Genomic DNA, 21,387 nt, shown 5'->3' on the forward strand with positions numbered 1-21,387 from the left:
AAGTATTCCATTAACAGCGACCGTCACAAAATAGAAGTACCTTGGTTGAGAATACGTGATTATTTTTGTAACAATGACTAAACTGATAGACCGAGCGAATTAACGCCGATTTTTCTTCTATTAATGGCGAGCATCATGAAATATTATGGCACCTTGGTAACGATTACATTTGTAATGTTGTTTGAACTTTAGAATGAGCAACTAAAATAATGGTGATCCTGTCTTCCTATTAATGGCGGTGATTGGCTGTTATGTTCTTGAGGAAGTAAGTTATTTCACCTATTAATTTCTGGAAAACTAAGGAGCGTTCCAGGCTATTATTGCGAAGTAACGGTATTTCCCATCTCTAATTGACCGTACGCATTGCTATGAATATCGAATAAGCAAGGACAATCGTACTATTTAAACTATCAAATTATTTTACCCTTGAATAAGGCAGTTTAATTAGTTTCTCTAACACATAAATAATTTATTTACATTATAATACACTAAAATTTAAAACATACATTTACACGTCTTATACTTTCAAAATTTTGAAATAACTGTTACAACCAGTTTGAAATAACTGTTACGACCAGTGATCACTGCACCAGGTCTATGAGCGTTGTTGGATGGGAAGCACTGAGATAGTTGACATGTTGTTGTAGCTGAATTATTCGATTTTGAGAATCATGGAAGTTTTCAGAAAGCAGACAAATCTCCATTTGCAGTTTGGATCTTATCTGGAACAGATTTTTGGATGAGAAGTTTTTGTTCAATGCACTTGTCTAGTCTGGATTTAGCAGCTAGTTATCGCTAAGGAAATAGGTGATCTCTAAGAATAAACTACAATTAAACACTGGCTATCACAACGAAACCAAGAATAAAAGCTGGTAATCACAAAAAAATATACTTTCTGTTGATTAATAAGAAACTAAAACTGAACACTATTTTTTACCAAGAAACTACAGTTGGCAGCTAATGATGACTGAGTAAATACAATTTGCCGCTGGTAATGACCAAAGAAATATTAATTATAACTAGTCTCCGGAGCTGTTTGATAAATGCAAACCAGATTATCTGTCACAGCTCCAACTCGTCTTTTGTTGTGGGTAACCCAGACTTTCACCATAGTCATACCATCAGGGGCTTCAAATTATCCAGCTTTCTATGAAATCAAACAATTTTCACTTGTAAAACACAGAAGCAAAAGAAGTTATAGTTCGGCCGCTTAGAAAACGACCTGCACGCTAATGCTAAACCAATGCTGGAAGAGGTCGCTTTCTAAGCGGCCGAACTATAGTACATGGCAAAAGCGGACTTGATGGATGACACAAAAAAACTAGGATGAAAAGATATATTCTAAATAGGGGTCAAATGGGAATAAGTTTGGTGAAAGAGCTGTTGTGTATTGTGTCTCGTGTCTTCAAATGTGATTTAGTATTTTGTATTCTACAAGTGAAAATCCAAAAGGTGAATAGTTTGAAGACCATGACATATATATGATTATAGCTTTACAAGAGCTAAAACAAAGGACACCCACTTCAAGAACAAGTCAGAGCTGGGAAGGATTTTTTTAATTTTTGATATGTACAAGTAGAAGATGATAATTACTAAGAACCCCATCTTGTTCGTTAGGGTTTTTGAAAGATTCAGATAATGAAAAGACAATTCTGATGGATAATACTGGTGGCACGGAGATGTGTGTAACATACCTCGTCCCTCTCCCTGTTGGCAAAGGCAGCGGCCGCTCGGCACTGAGCCACCTCTCTCTCCATCTCAGCTATCTGAGCTTGCAGACATTTGCGGATCATCTCACTACGCTCCTTCACTCTCGCCACCTGACCAACACAAACATTTACCAAACTGTAGAGAGTGCTATAAACTGACTTATACAACTAATGTGGTCAAATACCTCTCAGGGGTGGTTGTCTGTCAACTATACGGGAGGCCTCTTGTAGGATAGCAACCCTGAGGTGCCTTAGCCAACCCACAGATCCCTCCTCCTCTTTTTTCTGGGTTCTATGACCAGCATACTTCTGTTTCTGGCTCTTCATTCTTCTTTGGTTTCCTATTGAAGAACTTTTCTCTTTTCCCTCCTTTTTCAGCCAAACCTCAGCGGTGTCAAGCGACTCGTGATGAAGAGGTGAATGCCACCCTCAGCAGTGGTTCGTACGGAGCCTCCAGGATACCAGGCGATCTCTTGGAGTAACTAGCCTTACCTGGGAATGTAGGGCTCTGCCTGGGCTCGACTTTCACCCTCACTTAACAGTTCCCTGGTGGGAACGTTATGGTTTCTTGAAAAACCTAAGCTCTGCCAGAACCAAACCTCAATGCAGCTCTAGAATCTGCATCGCTAAAACTTCAGGAGTTAGCTCATCCAGAGCAAGACCCATATCTCGAAGAAGTCCCAAAGAACAGAGGATCGCCAGGCCTAACTGTGGGTCTGGATGTCGGGACAAGGGTGGCCAAAGGGGTGCAACGGTCACTCCAGCCTCGGCAGAAGACCTTCAAAGCAGGGGCCAGAGGTTCAACACGTAGGTCTGATGAGGGTCAAGACACAGGTGTTTTAGCAAACACCTTCAATCTCTGGGAATCAACAATGACAACCAGGAGTGTCAATTTTGCAACCAGTCCAATGAGCCTGCAAAACACATCATTCTGGATTGTGTACGCTTGGTGCTACAACGGCCCAGTTTGGTCAAAGCCAGGTGATGAACCACACGCTAACATTGGGCAAAGCTCCGGACCTGGTCAGGGACATGGGAAAAGGCTTGCCTAAGCAAGTGGGGCATGCATAATAACCCTGACTATGGCGTATTGGGACCCTAATACAATACAATGTGAAGGAATAGGTAAACAAATACAATCAATATGGGCATTAGCTCAATTTAAAAAAATATAGTCAGGATTGCAACCTGACCTTTACAGGCCCGCTTTTATAAATGGGCAGACTGGGCATATGCCAGGAGTCGTCGGAGGTTTGGGGGCGCCCGCCGGGTGCCCCTCAGCCACCACCTGCCCGCACTAGGAAAAAAGGGGGGCACTGCTTCTGGGTTTGCCCAGAGCTCCACTGACTGGACCTTTTACAACTTAACATCAGCATTACCTGACGAGCAGACTCTTCTCGGACAGTTTCAAGCTGAGACACCATCTGCAGTAGCTCATGAGACTTGGCCTCCAGCTGATCCTTCTGTACAGCCTGGTTGGCTTCCAGTTGTAACACTACCTCCCTGTAAACATACAAATGTTACATCTCATAGGTACATCAAATAAAGACCCCATATTGTTTCTGTAGACTCTAAGTTGGTACTATTTAATAATACTACCAGTTCTCCTTAATGCAACAGAAAATTTAGTCCTCAGCAAAAATTCGGACAAAAGATTTATAGTTTTTGAAAACAGAGTTTTAAGGATATATATGGCCCAATAAATGGAAATGGTAAATTGAGAATCCGAAGAAATCAAGAACTAAGAACTCTGCACAAACATCCGGACAATGGCCATTATTAAAAGTAGATTGAGATGGGCAGGCTAATAGGTGAGAATACACAAAAATGCTCTTTTAAAGAAGTATTTGAGGGGAGGACAGCAGGCACCAGACCACTAGGAAGGCCAAGATTTAGATGGAAAAATACCTGATAAGAATAGTAGTTACCTGGGAGCAAGCCGAGGACCGGGAAGAGTGGAAACACATTGTTGCGGAGCCTGAAAACCTACTTTGGTTTGAATGGCCACAGCGGTAAGGTAAGGTAATGTAACTCTATCATTCAGATACTCTAGCTAAAATTAAGACATTTACCTCCTCCCCAACTACATTTTTTACTCACTTGAGACGGGTATTTTCACTTTCCAATTCGGTCATTCTTTTCTCGGCCACTTCAAGACTGTTTTTCAGATTTTCTTGCAACTCCCCATGGCCTTCTATAGCAGTAATTTTATCCTTCATGGATTCCATCTGAAACACATCTTATTGTAATAGCATGTAATGTAAGCAGAGGTGATTTACCATATTTGTTTATTTAAAAATATACCAGAGCTTATATCGTTAGCTGGAATACTGTTGGAAAAATAAAATCACGTCATGAAACCAATCAAAAAACTTGATTGGACCGTGAATGCTTTAGTGATGAATGATTGACTGATATTGCATTAAGTACCTGGCCACGAGCATCCTCCAGTTGTTGTGACATGTCTGCTATGGTCTCCAGTGCTATAGTGTGCATCTGCTCCGTCTCTTTCAGCTTCTGCTGGGTCATCTTCAGCAGATCCTTGATGGGTATCAGCTCCTCCAGCTGTTCTTGCATTTCTTGCTGGAACCAGAAATCAACATCACAAACTTTAAGCGGTTGACACAAACTATTCATTTATCAAACACTCAAGAGGTTGGAAATACTCTTTGAATGTCACATAATATTTTGGGCATATCGTACAACTAGCCTGATTGGGTTTTTGATATCAATCATCAATCCTAGTACAAGTAATAACATATTGTGCCTTTGACTTGAGCTTATTAGCCAGTTTTACCTTAAATACACCCATATTAGTTTGTAACATTCAAACATTCTTGCCACCTAGACTCATTGTATGAATATATGATAGGTTACATACCTTTACCTATGACCGTTTTTTAAAGTAACCATTTCATTAGTTCTTAGAATTGATAAGTATCTCATAACAGCATAGTTTTACTCAAAACAACACGGGTAATGGACCAATAAAAAAATTGTAATGATTCTAAATTCAACTAATCAGCTGTTCAGGCCAATTTAATTGTTGATTGGTGCAATTAGTATTTGATACAATGTTTCGTTGCATCAATGTCAGTGGCAATTAGAGGTTATAAACAAAAACATAACCTCTCTTAGAAGTTATGAGTAGTGATTTTTAGTAATTGAAACACCGTCGTAGGTAAAGTAGTGTACGCAACTCGCATAAATAGTGTTAACAACACTCATAAAAGGTTTTAAGGCACTCGCCAAGGCTCGTACCTTAAATTTTCTACTTGTGTCATTAACACTATATTTACGCAATCGTTGTGTAAACTACTATTACTCCTCTTCACTCTGACTATTTATAGGACTAAAGACGGACAAACATACACAACCTACCTCTATCATACATTTGCAACATTCAAAATCAAACTGGTTTGTGCAATCACAATGTGTAAAGTATAAACAGTGTTTACATTATCGATAAATAAAATCAATGACACTTGACAAATGAATACCTTTACTCGTTGAATTTCCACAGCGATCTGGTCAGCGCATGCCTTTTCTTTGAATTCATTTTCCTTCTTCAATTCTTCCGCAATTTGGAGTGTTCTCATATACTGGAAAAATATTTCCACTTTAATTGTGTTAATCTAAAGCTGTCTACTTGTTATTTTTACTAAAAGAAAGTTTTATGTTCAATTTCAAGCTGTAGTTGTGAGCTGTTATTGTTATCATTTGTGTGTGGTAGCTAGTAGTTGTGTGTTGTAGTGAGAAGTGGGTTCCAACACAATGTCCACTCACCTTATTCCTGTACTCGTCCAGTTGAGTAGCTTGATCCTCGATCAGTGATCTCATCTCCTCCATTTCCTCTTGTGAAGACTTGAACATCTGCTTGGCAATGCTGGCTTGCTGCTCCAAATCCACTATTTGGTCTTTGAAAGATTGGATCTAGAGCAAAAGTTCCAAATTATACTTCAATGGAAAATTCGCCGTGTTCAAGATAGAGATGTCATAAATGTTGATAGTAAGTAAAGAGTGCAACGAACGTCTTCCACAGATTATTATGCAATTGATTAAATGCACATTGAATGTAGCGATTGCTGTGAAAACTATTGGTTAAAGTTTGAAACATTGAGCTTAAAATTATTTGTAGCTAATTTCACCAAAATGCTGGAGTCATTGAGCTGGAATCCTGCATGAACATCCCAGTAAAATGGCTTATATTTATAAAACCTTAGGTCTGTTCCCGAGTATTTTATCCATGGATGTAATCCCATACATGAGCAGTGGCTATGCGTATTATGTGAGCTGTCGTTATGATTTGAACTAATGTCCTACGGCTGTGTAATATTTTTGTAGTTTTTACTTACCCCCTCCTATACATACTTAAGTTAAGAAAACTTTTTACATTATTTATTTCTAAACTGTTGGTTGCAATGAAAAAACTAAAACATCTGTAAGTTTTGAAAAAAAAAAATATATAAAAGTAAGATTTAGTGTGCCACGCCAGTGGACTTTACGCCAGTGTGGGAATTGTCCCTCCCACACCAAAATCCAAGACACTAACCACTAAGAAAATAATTACACAACCATTTTAGAGCTACTTTATACCTGTTCTACATTTTAACTACTAGCAATTTACTTACGTAAATACCTGTGAGAACTAAAACATAATAATCGTGTTACACTACTACAACTTTGTCAGGTACACAAGACATGTTGAGTCCCACCTGATTCTTCTCCACCATCAGTGTGCTGTTGTCTTCAACCTCCTTCTGATGCATCATCTCCAGCTCCTGATGCAGGATCGTTATCTCGTCCAACTCCTTCCTCGACTTTTCCAACTCCACTCTCAAAGCAGCCACTTCCGCCACTTTGTTTTTGAAATCACTGTGCAGCCTTTGGTATTGCTCTCTTAGGTCTTTGAATTTAACATCTTTGTCCGATTCGAAAATAACGTCTTTCTCTTTGTCTTCATCCGTTTGCGTTCCAACTTGTGGTAGCTATAATGTGAAGATAAATTTGTAATATTTCAATTAACCTCTATTGAGATTACAATAATGGAATAACTCATCAAAATAACAAGTTTGATCTTGTCCTACTAAAATTTAATTTGCCTATTAATTTAACAACATCAAAATTCATTTACGGCTATTAAAAACCTTTGTAAAATTTGTGGATGTTTTCGCAAATGATATTATGTACAAAACCAACACTTTAACATTGTGAATCAACAATAAAGTTCATTTAAAATTAATTTTTGTATAAGAGATTGAGTTTATGTGAAACTGAAACTATAGACTCTAATGACTAGTACACAATAAAAGTCCTATATTACTGATATCCCGAAGCAGTGCTTGATTTGTGAAAATTGAGATGCCGTAACAGTTGTAACCAAATTAATATGATTAGTACCTATTTATGCTAATATTTTCATCTTTCCGAAAGAGGTACCGGAACTCCGTTGCACCGTGTTCTCCCTCAAATCGAGCACTGTCCAGAAGTATATACAGAAGTTCTTTATAGAGTGCAGTAGTGAGAAATGTCATCATTCAATTTCTCATCAATATACATCACTGTTACTGTTACATTATGAGACTTTTTACTGTATTAAGCTAAGTCTGGGCTTAAATTTTCTCAAGTCAACTCTAACGTGTTCTGAAAAATTCCTCACGCCTCTTGGATTTCAACAGTACTTTACAACTTCATTGTCCCTTCAATACCTACTAAATTAAGATTTACAATGCAGGCAAGTTAGTAGTCCTCACCATCAATTTGCACGTTTTCCTAGGACTTGTCGGATAGCCCAGGTTCATTTTCTCCCTGTGAATGTTGTCCAGGTCGTTGGCAATCGTCACTATGTCACCACCCATCTTCATCAGCTCTTGTTCCTGCAGAAGAAAAACGTGCTCTAATTGCGATGGCGGTGCAACTAGGCTAACAGGGTTAACAGCCAAAGTTAAATAATGGTATGTGGACAGTCAGTTTTAAATTCAAAATTAGTTCAATTCAAAACAATAACAAATTTTAATTATAGGCAAAAAAACATTTTTTAAAAGAATGTTCGTTTCTAAAAATTTTAAACTACTAACACATAGTATATGCCTTTAATTTGCTTTAATTCCTTAAGTTACCCATTGATGCAATGTAGAATTTCCCGCCAAATATTATTTCCTTACACAAACCAAGGTCTGATACTATGAGTAAAATGTACACCAATCAAAACGTAACTCCAAGAACTAAGGCAAAAAATGGTAGGTTAAAAAATTCTTTTTTATATCATAATTATTTAAAGTAACTATAAGTTTCTCTGTCAAAATGATAAAAAACATTTTATTCTTTATTTTTACAGAAAAACTTAGTTACTCTCAATACCTATTGTAAAAACAATCAATATATTTATTTTGTACAATTATCCTAGCTACTATTAGAGGGTGATAACGATTACTTAAATTTTTTCAGTTAACCAGAAAAAATCAAAAGGAATAAGGTAATATGTAAAATTTGAAACTTAAGACAGTTTGATTTTCTCAAAATAGATGTTTCGCATTATTTTAATTGTATAAATATTAACAATAGTTTTTTTATATTTGTGTAGTATAAATTTCAATTTTTTTAGCTTATGATTCTTTCATCTCAAAAAGCATTTATGGAACGTCAATATATTTTTTAACAGTTAGAAATTACATTATAATAGCACAACTTGAGATTTGAGTTTCCTCCTATCCATTTCTTTGTGATAAAGTTATTAGATACGTCCTGACTGAAGTGAGCTTTTTTTACTAAATGTAATTGAAAACCAATTTTTTTAAACACACAGCACTAGCAGGACTCTCAATTAATAAAACTTTTCAACTAATCTGTTTTTGAAAAATTAAAGTAGGCTACAACTGCTAAGACTGGAATAAAATCTTTTCCACCTTAGTGATGATGGGTTAAGTCTAATCACAGATTTGTTTTCTTTTGATAGATGACTGTGTCAAAATAGAGAAACACACTTTATTTTCCAATGTTTTGGCCTATATATGTTGTGCTATCTTAGAGGTGATTCGACTTCCTTTCACAGTTGATGTATCAAGTTAACAACTGTCCGGAAGTCAAAATCTCCCTGAAGATGACACTCTACAATACAACAGAAGTGTTTCGTCTATTTAGACACGGTCGTCGCCTGAAGACCGCAAGTATACAATGTGACCGTGCAAGTCTAATATCTACCAAATGAAAGATGGTATGTCTTAACAAATCATTTACTGGTGTCAGTGTACAAAGTGTTGTTGGTGTTACTGTCTCCTCTTACATGGACATACCAAGCCCTGCATGTTGGCTTCCGCTGGATGTCCCTTGTACTGCATGTAAAGATCTCTCTTGCACATCTTCACGCCTGGCACACTCGGCTACAACAAAGATACAATCATTATATTCATGTGTAAGAAGGATCGTCACCAAAAAACTGGGAAACTGGTTTTCCACTCTCGTACAGCATTAAAGGTAATGCTGATACATAGTCCTCCCTGACACTTGAAGGGTAGCAATTGCTACATTGGGGGTAAAGAGAGATAGAAAATGCAGGGTGAGAGGGAGGAGTGAAAGTAGTCAAAGTATGATAGGTAGGTAAGAATTAATGCTCTGCTCTGGATGTCTGCCGTTAGTATTGTGAATGGACTTCCATTATCAATTACTGTTGTTTAGCTTAGTTTATTTTTCCACTGTAGGCGCATTATAACCCCTAATGGATCAGATTTGGTCTGGTTCCTCATGGCTGAACTCTTTCTTTCTCTTCACCACTTATTGTTTTTTCTCTGTCTACAACTCGCACTAACTCTGCCTTCGTCAGAGTCCTACCCCTTCACTATCCTACAATTATTCATAATCAACCACACCAACAAAACACAAAATACTGACTGGTCAACTGAGCTTCATAAGAGGATCAGCCAATGGAACGCTGACTTATTTTACAACACCCAAACAAAAAACAACGATATCAAAAGTGAGATTAAGCAATTCCAGAGTGGAGTACAAAGTTTTAACTAAATTAAGATTTCTAAAATCTTGGGTTTCAATTCACTGTAATATTCTTGATCACTCTTAATTTACTTCTCTAATTTACTTCTTAATTTACTTTTCTTAATTCTTATATATTTATTTTTATTTTTTTTTTTTGCAGGATGGAAAAGAGTCCACCCTGGCATAAGAAACACAAATAATTTCACACTACGCACAAATATTTTGTTTTTGTGTAAGAAAAACTACAAGTTTCTGTATTTTATGTGGCAAAGAGGATTCTATCCTGAAATAATCCTCAATCTAAATTCAGTTCATTGAGTCTTTCAAGGCCATACTTCAAGGCCAGTCACAGGCTACTCTGTTGTCAATATAATGAATGGGCTAAGTTGTTCACCTGCGGAGGAGGCTGCACTCTGAGCCGTTGCTGCAACTCTTGGTTCTCCGCAGTTACTCTGCGGTTGTCCATCTCCAGCACCATCATCCTCTGTCTCATACTGTCTAGAGTCTCCTGCATGTCCAGCAGTTGCTGCTGCTGCTGATGCCTTCGCACAACAAATACAAATTAACAATACAACCTCCCCATGCTGCATATCACAGATATACTAAGGTGTTTTCAACTGCAACAGCCACACTCGCAATTAATTTTAGAATTTTAAGTTTTCAGTTTACAAAGTTTTAGAACTTCACCCAGAAAAATATGTATTACATCTGCTATTGCACATGGTGTCAAAGTCTTAGCCTAGCCACTGAGATATACTTCACAGCAAGCGTGAAACAACTGGCGAAGAATTTCATCTAACAATGTGATTAATGCCAAAACCCACATTAGAAGATTGAGAGGTTTAAAGAGAATCGCCTTGCAAGTGTTTTTTTTTAGGAAATAATTCAGTTTACTCAGAATTGTTGATCAAGCTGGAATGCTATACAATTTTTACTTTTCAAAATTGTCCGATGTCGATGTGTACAGTGTAGCCAATGTGGTTGCAAGGATGCACTTATCAAAGTACGCAAACAGTTGTTATTTTCAGAAGAGCCTTAGCTAAAAAAATTCATTCTTTTCTCGTAATTGTTGCTTTAAATTTGAAAGCTACTTTCAATTTGACAACTATGGTACTCTGCAATTACAATTTCTGACTCTTATAAATTGTAAATTATGACTACTGGATATAAAGTAAATCATAATTCTAAAATGTTTGAATTCAGAACAGTTACTTTCAGGGTTCTTTAAGTTTCTTATCCTATTCATCATACCAAAGCTGCCTCGTAAATTGTTAATGTGGGATTTATTGTGAACAAAAGTTTGTCATAAACTCAAGGTTTCTCTCATCACAGCTTACCATTTAAAAAAATTGGATTCCCCACAGTGTTTACTAAAATCATAAAACTAAAACTAAAACCTAGACCGTGGAATTCTAAATAACCTTATTCTCTGAACTTCTGCGTTTTCTGCAGCTAGTCTCTGCTGGTTCATAAAACATTCATTCAGCTTTTCAATCTAAAAAAAAATTAGAAAAGGATTGAAGTATTAGACAAAAATGCATCAAATAGTGTATATTATTTGATTATACAATACAAAACCTACAATTTTACTTAATAAAACTGTCAAGATTGCAAACTTTACCGATACCAAAACTTCATATTCTCAGGCTGGGGTTATTTCTTAATGAATTACAGTACCTAAACACTTTGAATTGAACATTTTTCTACTATTTCCTCAAATTTCATGTGTGTATTGAAAAATTGTTTTAAAATATGTGTTTATCCTTGTTCTTAGACAAATTCATAAACATTATTACAAAAGGTAAAATAAATATATCTATGGCTAAAAAGTAAGGCAAAACTATCTAATTTTGTAACAAAACATTTTTACTTTTTGACAGATTTTTTACTTGTGAAAAGTGTAGGCCTGGTTATTAAATCATGCCATCAGGTTTATAGCGTGAAATGCTTTCACCTATGATATTTATTTTCAAAGTGTTCTAGAAGTGTATATGCCTGAGGTGTGCATGTGACGCTAAGGGCCGAATAATTGCTCCTTCGTCCCCTCTTCTGCACAATGGGATTTTTCTCTTCATTGTGCCCCCAAACCTAAATACCTCTTGTGCCCCTGGGCCCATGGATAGGCCCTGGAAGTGTACAACATCCCACAAGAGACTTTCACTCACACATTCGCCAGGTTTAGCCTTATCGCTCCAGGGCTCCAGGTCCTTCTTCCGCAGAGGTTCACACACGATGATCCTGGGTACGTTGTCTCCTGTGTCTGCTCCACACACCACTAGCTTGGGCAACTTGTCCTCAATGTCTTTGAAAGGCACCACCTCGGCACTGGCCGGTACCTTGGGCTTCTCGGGCTCAGCCACCTGGCAGGAACAGAGAGAAGGCAAGAATATAACAATGCATTATAACAACTATTGATAGAAGTATACTTCCCCTCCCCATCTAAAAGCTGTAGCCATAAAAAAAGGAAAACAGATGTAGCTGATGACCACCAACAGATTACTGTAAATTTATGTTGATTAACTGATTTCTGTCAGATTCAAACTTTTTAACCAATCCAATTTAAAATGATGTCTAATTGTAAACTTGTTTATGTCCCATCTTCATATTCTAGGATGCTAGGTTCTTGCCTGGAACTGTTTTACACATTACTTCAGGGTAGTCCTCACTGCATTGTCAAATAGATAAAATCCATTGGTGATTGGGGGGATTTGAACCCAGGACCAGAGGACCTCGGACTTTGGAGTCCGGAGCTTTACTAGACCAGCTTGCGTCCCTCCTATTTTAAACCATAGCTTATTTTGTTACTGATTGTTTCATCTACATGAAATATATCTACTCTTCAGTAGAGTAATCAATTTACCTTTATTTATTGTATATATTCCCAGCACAAAAAGTTAGTTAGATTATGTATCAAAATACTTCTCAATTTCAAAAGTAAACCTGATATTGGTACATTTCTTGTAGTCCAGAGAGTTTTCTTAAGGGACTCAAACTTTTCCACTACCCTGGTCACCATAAAAACTTGTCAACTACTCCTTAACGTTTAATTGTATCATTTACGTGTTACCTTTAACCGATTACATTTTTACAACTAAATCTGTCAACATTTACCATACCTTCTGCTTAGGCTTGCTAGGCATTGGAGGCCCAGACATCTTCATGTCCAGTTGAGACGTAGACACGTCAGCCATCCCCATCAGCTTCTCCAGGTTCCGTGTCATCTCTTCAAACTCTCCCAGCTTCTCGAGGAACTGAGCGTGGTAGGTCTTCAAGTTGGCGGTGTCTTCGTCAGTGGGATTTTTTTTCTAACGGCAAATCGATCCATTGATGAGCAAACAAAAAAAAATGTCAAATGGTTTGTGCAAACCCAAATAACTATAGGCCTATAGGCTAGATCAAACAATAAATCTGCTTATTAAATCTAAGCTTTACAAATAGTCACTTATAAAAGATTTTAAGATTGAAAAATTATTAAATGGATACCAATTGAAAAAGAACATAGGCCTACTGTATTTTTATTTGATTTTAAAATCTAAAACACTTAGATAAAGTAAATATCACTACAAACTATGTTCCCAGATAAAAAGTGAAGATTTTAAAAATGAACAAGGTAACATCTAAAAGTTAATAAAATGGTTTATATTACCTGTCCGTCAGTGATCCTATTGTTGTCGTCTTAGGCGACCGGTTTCAGGATAAAAATCCCATCATCAGGCTGTCAAAAATGTCATGTCACTCAAATTGAGGTCGTCGGTAAACATATAAACACACACATACAACACGAAAATACGGATTGACATTGCTAGCTACTGGCCAGTACAGGACACTACGACGCGGCACGGGTAGTTGCGTGGTCATGACTGAGGTGTCCTTGCTCCTCTCCCGTTATCTATGGAATGCCGGTGGTATTGTTGTCCTATTCTAATCGCTGCGTCATAGATAATGTTGGATTTGAAAGAAGTCTGTTCATTTAAAATGTGTTGTGGCTCAATCTTGATGGATTTGTATATCTCGAATTCCTCTAAACAATCTAAAAACCGTCCTTTTTTAGGGTAACTATGTAAAATGTGTAGGTTATGGTCAAGGCTAGAGTAATTATGGTTACTGTCTGCGAGGTGGTTGGCGAAAGCGGATTTTTGCTGGGCTATTGTTTTGGATGGAATGTGCTCTTTAAATCGTTGCTTAAATGAGCGAGTAGTCTGGCCTATATAATATTTAGGGCAATCATTACAATTGATCTTATATACTCCAGTCTTATTGGCTTTATCAAGACTGTTCCTTTTACGCTCTTTGAATATGGAGTTAAGTCTATTGTTGGCCCTGAATGATACACAGACGTCATTTTTTGCTAGTTCTTTCTTTATGGTGTTGTTAAGAATATTGCCATAATTAGCAGAGGCGTACAATTCACGAGGTTTATCAGGTGGTTGGGGTCTGGTGAGTGGTTTGTTTTTATGCTTATGTATTAGTTTATCAATCATACTGCTTTTGTATCCGTTAGCCACAGCTGTGTGTTTGATGATGAGGACTTCTTGTTGATAATCAGTTGGGCTTAGAGGCAGAGACAATAACCTGTGCACGAAACTATTGTAGGCAGCCATTTTTTGGTTGTGAGGGTGGTGAGAAGTAAAATGAATGGTCTGGTCGGTGGCGGTAGGTTTTCTGTAAATGGCAAACTTTAACCTGGATTCACATTTTTCAATCTTTAGATCTAGGAAATTGATGGAATTGTTACATTCAGTTTCAAGCGTGAAAGTGACGTTCTTATGGATTTTATTCAGGGAATTGGTCATCAGGTTGAGTTGCCTGTTGTTACCATTAAACAGTAGCAAAATATCGTCAACATATCTATGGAAAAATATTATGTTTTTGCTGTAACGATTTTTATCAGAAAGGATGTGTTCATTTTCAAACTTGTTTAAGAATATTTCCGCTAAAATTCCAGATAGGGGGGATCCCATTGCTAGACCATCATGCTGAATGTAGTAATCGCCATTGAAATGAAAATAGTTTTGTTTAAGGACCGTTCTGGTTAGGTTCACCAGTTCATTCACAGCTTGTTCTGAAAGTTTGGAGTTGGTTCTCAGATTTTCATTAAGCAAATCAATAGTTTTGGATACGGTACTGGAATGTTCGTGTACAAGTTTACTATATCTAATGATGCTAATTTGTGGCTATTATTTATGTGGATGTTCTCAATTTGGCGTACTAATTCAATACTATTTTTTAGGCTATGGTTATTTGTGATGACAATTTCATTCCTAATTATTCTTTCAAGTTTCTTGGCGATGTTATACGCAGGTGAAGGGGTGAAATTAACCAATGGGCGTATTGGAACTTGGTCTTTATGAACCTTGGGCAAACCACGCAGTTCAGGGGCTTTAGGATTGGTGATTTTGCAAAACATGATTTCATGTGGTGACAGTAATTCAGTGCTGTTGTTGATTACTTTGTTTATTTCTTTGGAATATTTAGATGTGGGGTCATTGGGTAATTTGTCGATATTGTTGGTGGAGATGAAGCTGAAAACTTTGTCCAAGTAGTCCTGCTTGTACATAATGACGACAGAGTTGCCCTTATCTGCCTTCGTTATCAGCGCTTCATTGTCTGCTAGCTTCACCTGTATGCTTGTGGCAACTTGTCGTTTAGCTTTAAATCTAGAAATTAATTTGTTGTTGGATCTGGGATTTTTCAGTATACGATCAACTTTGTTGTGGATAGCAACACGAGCAATATTTCTATTATGTTCGTGTTTTATGGTTTTGATAACTGCTTCGGACTGAAAAAGCTCATTTAGCAGCCCTTTAGAACTACTAGTTGGGAAATTAAAGTTCAAACCTTTATTTAATAAGTCTATTTCATCATCATTAAATTCTATGGTAGTGTAGTTGGTGACTCTAGGGAAGAAAGTATGTCCACAATTTATTTCCATTTCTTGTACTTGAGTTTTGAATAAAAGATCCAGTTTGCGTTTTTGGGTTATCTTTTTAGAAATTATGGACCTGTCAATCTGGGACTGAAGAGCACATTCCATCCAAAACAATAGCCCAGCAAAAATCCGCTTTCGCCAACCACCTCGCAGACAGTAACCATAATTACTCTAGCCTTGACCATAACCTACACATTTTACATAGTTACCCTAAAAAAGGACGGTTTTTAGATTGTTTAGAGGAATTCGAGATATACAAATCCATCAAGATTGAGCCACAACACATTTTAAATGAACAGACTTCTTTCAAATCCAACATTATCTATGACGCAGCGATTAGAATAGGACAACAATACCACCGGCATTCCATAGATAACGGGAGAGGAGCAAGGACACCTCAGTCATGACCACGCAACTACCCGTGCCGCGTCGTAGTGTCCTGTACTGGCCAGTAGCTAGCAATGTCAATCCGTATTTTCGTGTTGTATGTGTGTGTTTATATGTTTACCGACGACCTCAATTTGAGTGACATGACATTTTTGACAGCCTGATGATGGGATTTTTATCCTGAAACCGGTCGCCTAAGACGACAACAATAGGATCACTGACGGACAGGTAATATAAACCATTTTATTCTATAAGTGATCCTGGGCCACTAAGCATAATGAAATCTAAAAGTTGCCATGAATTAGAGCTCTGCCGTTCTTAAAATTGTCGTTATACATTCTTCAAATAGAAGATAATACCAGTAGTTTTAAAATTGTATAGACACACCTACAAAACACAATAAAATTTTGACACAATTTATGCAGCTATATTACTAAATTTTTTTTACTTAAAACTTAATCACATACCGTACCACTGACTCTGCTAAAGGATAATCTAGTATTGCCACTCACCTCTTTATAAGCCTTGACTTTAGCCTGCAGATCCCCAATCAGTTTCGCCACTGTTGCTCTCTTCTCCTTGATTTCTCTGATTCTCTCTCGGACAAACGACTGCGTCTCTAACAGACTGCCTTTGCTATCAAACAGCGGTTTAACTTCAGGCTTGTCGCTCTTCTGGAAATTAAAAATACAATAACAGTATTGTTTGATTGGTTTTAAATAAGGTTATAGATGTTATTTCAGTTTTAACATCTGTGAGTGCTTAGATGAATGTAGATATATTTTGAAGCTTTTGGCAGACTTATCACTAGGCTATAGGTTCATAATAATTTTTTTCTTTGTTTGAAGTACCGGGTTTTGGTAAATTTCCCAAAAAATCCCAGTCAAGACTTCCAGGTTCCCTCCACCATTGCTATTGTAGCCACTGATGCTTCTGACATCTTATAGTTTATTCCATTTAAACTTCTATTGATCATAAGCACAATTTAAAAAATAAGGTAGAGAAAAAAAAATGTGGGAAACCATACAGAGAACGTAGCACATAAGTAATGAAACTGTGTGCCACTTATTTATGATTCCCTAATATTAACCAAGAAGTTTCATTACCTTTTGTTTCTTTTCAATCTTATCTGCAGTATCATCAGTTTTAGGAGGGGATTCATCTGAAACAATAAGAATGATGTATTTTGCTATACATTCAATGTTCAGGTCAGAGATAAAAACTGTTTGTGTAAAAATACAAAATGGTAGGTAGATATCTAAGTATCAAAGCTATGGTAAAACATTCTTGAATTTTCCTTTACTTTGATCCATAAAACCATTTACTGGCGTTCGACTGTTTACTTACGGGACACACTGTATTGTGCTAGAGGGAAAACTACCTTTTTAGTCCATCGGCCACCACATAATTCTTGGTTTTCTTTTACAACTCTTGCAGTGTAATTCTGGGCCTTCTTAGAGATTATAATTTGCATACGTGTGCATTAAGTGTTGTTACGTTATTTTACAAAAGGGTCTGCCTTTGTTGCAACCGATTGGTCACTTTGTAAATACAATCCAGATGACAATACTGTTTTGACAAATACTTAATATGTTACAAAGAAATTATATTAAGTATGGTACAACAAGAATACTTTGATTACAGGAAGACAGCTGCGTCCTGTTTTGAATAATCAAAAAGCTACTAACTTCACACAGGGGAGCGAGCTGGCGTAGTGGTTAGAGCGCGGGACTTCAGTCCCTGAGGTCCAGGGTTCAATCCCCGCCAAGTCACCAATGGATTTTATCTAAGTGATAATGCCGCAACCCCTAGGTCTAGCCTGAAGTAATGTGAAAAACAATCCCAGGCTCGTGCCTAGCGTCCTTAGGACAAAAAAAAAAAAACTAACTTCACCCAGCAACCTTTTAATTGCTATGCAAGTATGTGAGCACCAACCACTCGGCTAAACAGCTGCTTAAGGTGTTATTTTTCATAGTATTTCTCCACCAGCTATTTTCTAATTTACCTTTAACTGAATCCTTTTTGGCTTCAGTCACAGCTTCTTCCTTTGGTGGTGGTTGTTTTTCTTCCTTGGGTGGTTGTTTTTCTTCCTTAGGCGGTTGTTTTTCTTCCTTAGGTGGTTGTTTTTCTTCCTTAGGTGGTTGTTCTTCCTTAGGTGGTTGTTTTTCTTCCTTTTCATCCTGCTTTACTTCTTGTACCGGTGTTTCTTCTGTAGCTTTTTGTCCTTCTTCCTCTTTAGGTGGTTCCTCTTCCTTTACTTTTTGCTCTTCTTCCTTTACACCTTGGTCTTCTTTTACTCCGGCATCCGGTTTTTCTTCTGTAACTACAATGTTGTGTATTTAAGATTTGTAGAAACGAAAATCATCTATCATTCCTAGGCAGAATCAACATTTTGAAAACATATTTTTACAAATCAAAGTTGTGCAATATAGTTTGTTGCCTATTAAACATTAAACTGAGATTTTGTCTAGAAAATGATCAAAATAAATAATCATCTGTGTTCTTAAATTTGTCAACTAGAGCTTGCTGCTATAATTTAGTTGAATTAGCTCTCTGAATTTCTTCATCCCTACAGAGATTATTGTGTTGATGAAAATAGACAAAAGAGTTATACTTAGCTCACAAAAACTGGCAGAACTGAGAAAACCATTAGAATCCTGCTTATAGTAGCCTTTATCTATGGTATACTATGTGAATTTCTTATGTATTTATTCAACTAAGTACGCAAAACCATTTGCTATGCTGAGTGCATGGCAACGCTGATGGCGCTGCCTGCGATTGACAGGCAAAGCTCTCTCAAAACACTTAATGCTTTTTACCACGCGGTTGGCATTCTGGGTTATAGTAATATGTTTTCTGTGGCAAAACTCACCAGCTTTTTCAACCGGCTCTGTTGGTTCTTCTCCTGGGACCTAGAAACATTGGAAAAACTGTTAAATTTTTTTATCATTACAGCGTTACTTTTTTACATAAAACTCAATAGATAATGATATCAAACCTGACAGTTTCATTCTATACAATAAAAACTTGTTACATTCTGACAACCGTTTGGAAAAACATGACAAGCCTAATTATTCTCCTGTAATCTGTGACATTTTTTGGTAATTTTTATAGAACTCATGGTTTGGAAATTGTGTATTTTATGACTAATATGAATAATAATAGATTTTTTTCATTTAGAGCTGGCAAAAGAGGAAGTGTATTGTGCATAAGAACTTTTCCTCACTTCTGTCGCTTTTGTAACTTGTACAGCAATCTCAATAGTTACTTGTCGATGGACTAATTTAATAATTCTAGATGTGTACGAATCAGTGTTGTTGGTAGCTTTTTCCCACGATCCCTAACATACATCATCATAATTCATAATAATATTTACCTGTAGGCTACTCAATCTTAAGTAACGGTACAAGTAATAGTTGTTTTCACTCTTAGTATCGTTTTGATTATCTCTAGTTGAGTTTTGATTATAAAATCACATACTGTATCATGGAGATGAACGTACATCACTAACAAATAAGTTAACCCGCTTTTATTTCAAACTATAGTATGTAAGATGGAACCTGCCTCCTCACACTTCGTCTAAATGGGACGGGCACGGGCCTATAAGCCGTTAGCCAGTTCCCAGGTAGTTGGAGGGTCCCATCTACAGGCAGGTTCCATCATACAAAGTAGCCGGTAGCCTTTAAGTTACCTGTAATGGGGCAGGCTCTGCTTGGTCTGCCATGGTTACAGGGTTGACAATCGAGGAGCTCAATTTATGTTATGTCTGGAAATTTAAATAGAGTACATTATTAATTAGACTACATTTTTATAAATAGGTACCCAATTAAATATTGGCAAATTCAGGCGCAATTACAATTAACACAATAGCATTTGATGAATAAATGCAAAAAGGCCTGTTTTTGCGTGCAATATAAGCTTACAGTAAGTTAGTCTATACATTACATAAAGGCTTAACTGTATCTTCTATAAGAGTATGGCCAAGTGAAAGTTTCACCTTCTTCATCCAAGTTAGACATTGTACAAATATGAAAATAAACACTAGAACTTCTAGGTTTAGGCCTAACTTATTTTCTGGCGAACGGTTTGGATGTACGCGCTTTTAGGCCTGAGAGATACTTGCACCACATTTCAACCCTTCCTTGAGGTGGAATTTTCCACTTACGTGCGCTCCAAAAAACCTTAAACCTCTCGAGTTCCATGGCCCAGACCCACACCGGGCCCATTTACTAAAGCGGTCCTGGGTAATATACTACTGAAGTTATACTACTAATGTTATATTGCATTTTTTTGCCTTATCTATCAAAATTAGGTTTTTTAGGCAATTAGGCCTACCCGGTCCTATTTATAAGAATTTTGCAGGTTTTGAGAACAGAAGTTTTAGATGCAATTAAATGGGTTGTAGGTAATGAGAAAATGATGGATACAGAATTAAATACTTACAATAGCATATTTTGGTTAGACTGAATAAAATTGTATCCCTAAATACTCTAGGTCTATAAATTTAAGATATAGGCTATTTAGGCCTATAAGTTAAGGCAAAATTTGCCTTATAATCCTTGAACTTACTAAAATGATAAATATAAAGAATAAGCTATTTCGTGTAAATAGTTAGGCCTAAGTTGTACTTGTATCTTTGACTGTGAATTGACATCACTTTGATTTGACCATCATTTTGGGATAACTTTAGCACACATAAGTTAATTACTTAGCAGATTTGATAAAAAAACAATCTAGCGATAATTTAAGTTAAATTTATGAAACTAGGCCTACGTTTTTGTTCAGATCATGTTTAACTTATTTTACAAACCTAAAACAAAAATTACAAAACCTAGTTGGTTGGCACAAAATGTTCTGAAACAATCAAAATACAAAATTATGGTACCCACAAAAAGTTGAGGTTTGGAAGAAAGAGTTTAATAATAAATAATAATGGTTTAGTCTAACATAGATATGAATATAAATTTACATACCTGTAAATTTTAAACTGTGCAGTTAAATTTGTTTGTGTTATTCCTTACCCATATTCATATCCCCAGGGGAAGGATAATGAATATTTACACTTCATTCAACTGTGATAGTGATTTTGAATTGGGCTCATCTGACAATCCCATTGTTGAGCTTTTTGCTGTGTCTACATCTGTTGAATAAACTGCAAAGACTTACAAAAATTATTCTAATTTTAAGCACATTTTATCAGCAATGATTTTGATCAATTATAATCAATGGTGCCTGCAAACGATGCTAGAAATCGTGTGTGAATTTCGACTGGTAAAAGAAACGAATACAATATAAGTTGGATTTTTTTTAGCTAGCTAGAAGCGGTCAAGGTGTGGTGGAATATCTTTGAAGATGAACCTTTTTGGCACACGT

General features: G+C 36.7%; 1 protein-coding gene across 1 annotated transcript; it reads right to left on the reverse strand.

Moving 5' to 3' along the window:
* Window positions 1-581: 581 nt before the first annotated feature.
* On the reverse strand, window positions 582-21,103 carry LOC128997582 (golgin subfamily A member 6-like protein 22). Its single transcript, XM_054423221.1, has 20 exons — window positions 20,988-21,103; window positions 19,706-19,780; window positions 18,887-18,926; window positions 18,020-18,331; window positions 17,121-17,176; window positions 16,527-16,688; window positions 12,815-13,003; window positions 11,864-12,058; window positions 11,120-11,193; window positions 10,093-10,240; window positions 9,002-9,088; window positions 7,463-7,585; window positions 6,425-6,697; window positions 5,496-5,642; window positions 5,210-5,311; window positions 4,140-4,292; window positions 3,810-3,937; window positions 3,089-3,212; window positions 1,695-1,820; window positions 582-722 (listed from the first exon to the last, which is right to left on the reverse strand). The coding sequence occupies exons 2-20, from the start codon at window positions 19,736-19,738 to the stop codon at window positions 582-584; spliced, it is 2,613 nt and encodes an 870-aa protein (XP_054279196.1). The 5' UTR covers window positions 19,739-19,780; window positions 20,988-21,103.
* Between the last annotated feature and the right edge of the window lie 284 nt (window positions 21,104-21,387).

Source organism: Macrosteles quadrilineatus, unplaced genomic scaffold, assembly GCF_028750875.1.
Source record: "Macrosteles quadrilineatus isolate MER2022 unplaced genomic scaffold, UCM_ALF_1.0 Scaffold_6__1_contigs__length_79288215, whole genome shotgun sequence".
In the NCBI taxonomy this organism is placed as follows: Eukaryota; Metazoa; Arthropoda; class Insecta; order Hemiptera; family Cicadellidae; genus Macrosteles; species Macrosteles quadrilineatus.

Coding starts and splice junctions, on each gene's coding strand:
- LOC128997582 (XM_054423221.1), bottom strand. CDS start 19,738: ATGGCAGACCAAGCAGAGCCTGCCCCATTACAG. Junction 16,689..17,120: donor AGATTGAAAAGAAACAAAAG/GTAATGAAACTT, acceptor TTTAATTTCCAG/AAGAGCGACAAGCCTGAAGT. Junction 10,241..11,119: donor GCAGAAGTTCAGAGAATAAG/GTTATTTAGAAT, acceptor TGTTGTGCGAAG/GCATCAGCAGCAGCAGCAAC.